Source organism: Pleurodeles waltl, chromosome 7, assembly GCF_031143425.1.
Source record: "Pleurodeles waltl isolate 20211129_DDA chromosome 7, aPleWal1.hap1.20221129, whole genome shotgun sequence".
In the NCBI taxonomy this organism is placed as follows: domain Eukaryota; kingdom Metazoa; phylum Chordata; class Amphibia; order Caudata; family Salamandridae; genus Pleurodeles; species Pleurodeles waltl.
The window spans coordinates 15,713,988-15,717,104 of NC_090446.1; the positions used below are offsets into that span (position 1 = coordinate 15,713,988).

The window sequence follows — 3,117 nt, forward strand, 5'->3', positions numbered from 1 at the left end:
AAATTGGGAGATATATTTATGATGTAGGGAAAGGAAAAAAAAAGCAGGTCAGTTGCATAGCTAAACATTTGTTGGTTCACTGAATGACAGCAGGCTAGACACAGATAAAAGGCCATTTGTGCATTTGTAAATCATTTTTTGCCATTCACGATGTTTTATTTCCTTATTTTCCCAGATTGTCCTGCCAATCTCTGAATACCAAAGAAGCTTTGGGATTATGGAAAAGTTGAATCAAACTTTTGTCAGTCAGTTTTATATTCTTGGCCTGTCACAAAATTCTGACGTACAACTCCTAATTTTCATTTCGTTTGCATTCATGTATTTAATGACTTTACTTGGAAACATTGTCATAATTACAATAATATACATTGATTCTCATCTTCAAAAGCCCATGTATTACTTTCTTGCGGTCTTGTCCTTCCTTGATATTTGTTTTACATCAGTCACTGTCCCAAAAATGCTGTCAATCTGTTCAACGGGGGACAAATCCATCAGTTTCTCAGCATGTATTCTTCAATACTACTTTTGCTTTTCCTTTCTAAGCACCGAATTTTATTTGCTTTCAGTCATGGCTTGTGATAGATATGTTGCAATATGCATTCCCCTGCGCTATTCAGCCTTGATGAGTAATAGAGCTGTGATTTTGCTGGCTGTTGCCTCCTGGATAATTGGCTTTCTGGACACCATCCCCCACACTGTTTTGATGTCAACTTTATCCTACTGTGGATCCAATGAAATTGATCACTTCTTTTGTGATCACAATGCTCTTCTGAAACTCTCTTGCACTGATACATATTTCATTGATATAGCAACATTTGGAGTAGGTGCGGTTGTTGTACTGGGTCCCTTTATGTTAACAATTACTTCATATATGTTAATTATCTCAAAGATCATGAAAATTCCCTCTACAACAGGGAGACAAAAGGCTTTCTCCACATGTTCCTCTCACCTGACTGCAGTTGTTTTGTTCTATGGAACCGAGGTTGTTGTTTACATGGCACCAGCATTGGCAACATCTCAGGAAAAAGCTAAGATTTTCACTGTATTGTTTACTATTGTCATTCCACTGTTAAATCCATTTATTTATAGTTTAAGAAATAAAGATGTAAAAAGAGCTTTGGCCAAAATTATAGAGAACATTTTGGAAAGACATGCTGAGCTGCATAAGGTTCCTCGTAAAATGGAAATTTGGCCTGTGTCATCCCACAGTGCACCACAAAGCGCCATCTACTGCAATGTGTAGTAAACCTCACACATGTATGTCATGGTTCCCATTAAAGCTCTTAAACATAATCTGCACATTAATCTAACTTTTTAATAAATGATTTGTAGAAACTGGATGTATTGAGAGACCATACAATGCTTTCTTGGTGATTAGCTTGCACCACAAATTAATGGGGTGGATTTATGAGCCCTGCAGGAAAATTCGTTTTAAGGTATGCTGGATTTTTTACACCTATCAGTGACATTTTCTACAAATGTATTGATCCAGAAGAGATGTCTCTGAGGAAACTGGCAATTAAAATAAGGGAGAAGGTGACTGAGGATGAAATCTGTAAGACCTAAGGTCCAAATAACCTTCTCTGAACTTGAATACTCAATATTGAACCACTAAGAAAAATAAATCTACTGCCTCTGCTGGAAGCAGAAGCAACAAGGGGGCATATAGTTCATTCAGGCAAGCTCTAGAAGAACTAGTCTGCCCCGCTGTCGACCATGTACGCCCAACGGACCATTAGGTTATAAGGAATTATATGATTCACAAACTTAGTATCTAGGACCTGGCTCTATATTACATCTCATGGAAGGTGACCTCAAGACATGATAATCAGGGGGTATTTACCACCGAATGCACTATTGTTACTTTAGATTTGGCCACTTAAATCAGTAGGGAGGGAGGAAGGACATACTCGCAGCCAGAACACCATAGATCCCCAATAGTAATTAATCCAGATCAAAAGGAGACGTAGCCCCCAGGTTGGAGGGGGGGTTAAAAACCAGCATTTTAACAGACTCTCACCTACACATTTCTGTGTGGCGTACTTCATTATCATGTCTTCACCCAGGAAACTAAAATGTATACCAGGCAGGTTCAACCTCGCTCTTGGGAGGAGCACTTTGTCTTAATGAAGGGACACGTTACTGGGACCCAGAAAAATTGAGAAAAGGAAAATGCCTCTGGATGTCCACTTTATCAGGCAATTAGGTGGGCCACCAAGGGCAGGTTAAAAAAAACAAAGTAGGTTGGATGTGTTATCTGTGAAAAATGCAGGCTTTGGCACAGCTTTGTGGCTCCACAAACACTGATAACCTCTGATTTTCTGAAATTGTATAGCACTGGAAAATACTTACTGGAATCCACAACAAACATAAAAAGGAAAGTATATGTATAGGATATTTTAACATATAATTGAGAAAGCTGAAATAACATGGGAATCTCCTGACTAAGCAGAGAGTGTTTCCATGTATACACTTTGGCCACAACCCCATCAGGTTCCTGTACCACTCCTTCTTTCTGAGGTTCTGCTGTACTCCCTCCAGACTTCACCATTGTCCTCGTTTTCCTGTCAGGCATGTGCAGCAGCTCCCTCCCTAGAGGCCCTGCTAATATTGCTACCATTTGGGTACAACACCCCCCCATTGTGACTCCTCCAGTACTCTATATCTAAGATTCCTGCATCACTCCTGACTCTACACTGCTACCACACTCTCTTTCATCAGCTCCTCAAGTCCCCTGCGATGCTTCCTAGCCTCTTACTATAAATGCACTCTATTCTGTCCTTCAGGTACAGCAACACTTGTTTCTGCTCTTCAGGTGTGCCCTTTTGTCCAGCTCCTGCATTTCTCCCTCCTTTTAGACTCCTGCTGTGCTTCCTTCCTACAGTTTTCCTTAGCACTCCATCTCTCAAGGCTTATGCAGAGCCTCTTTGTTCAAAGTTACTGGAGCACCTCTATCCAGCTTCCAACAGCACTTTGGGCCTGATTTAGATTTTGATGGATGGGGTTACCCCGTCACTATTCAGTTATATCCTATGGATATCATAATATGGCGGACGGGATATCCGTCACATTTGATGGAGTGACCCCTCTGCCAAACTCTCAATCAGGCCCCAAGTT

The 3,117-nt window shown here is 40.6% G+C and overlaps 1 protein-coding gene across 1 annotated transcript; it reads left to right on the forward strand.

The window, feature by feature from the left end:
- The first annotated feature begins 217 nt into the window (after positions 1-217).
- LOC138246726 (olfactory receptor 1F1-like) lies at positions 218-1,243 on the forward strand. The gene has a single exon (XM_069201496.1). The coding sequence runs from the start codon at positions 218-220 to the stop codon at positions 1,241-1,243; it is 1,026 nt and encodes a 341-aa protein (XP_069057597.1).
- Positions 1,244-3,117: the final 1,874 nt, after the last annotated feature.

Excerpts from the sequence above, each read along its gene's own strand:
- LOC138246726 (XM_069201496.1), top strand. The coding sequence starts at position 218 with ATGGAAAAGTTGAATCAAACTTTTGTCAGTCAGTTTTATATTCTTGGC.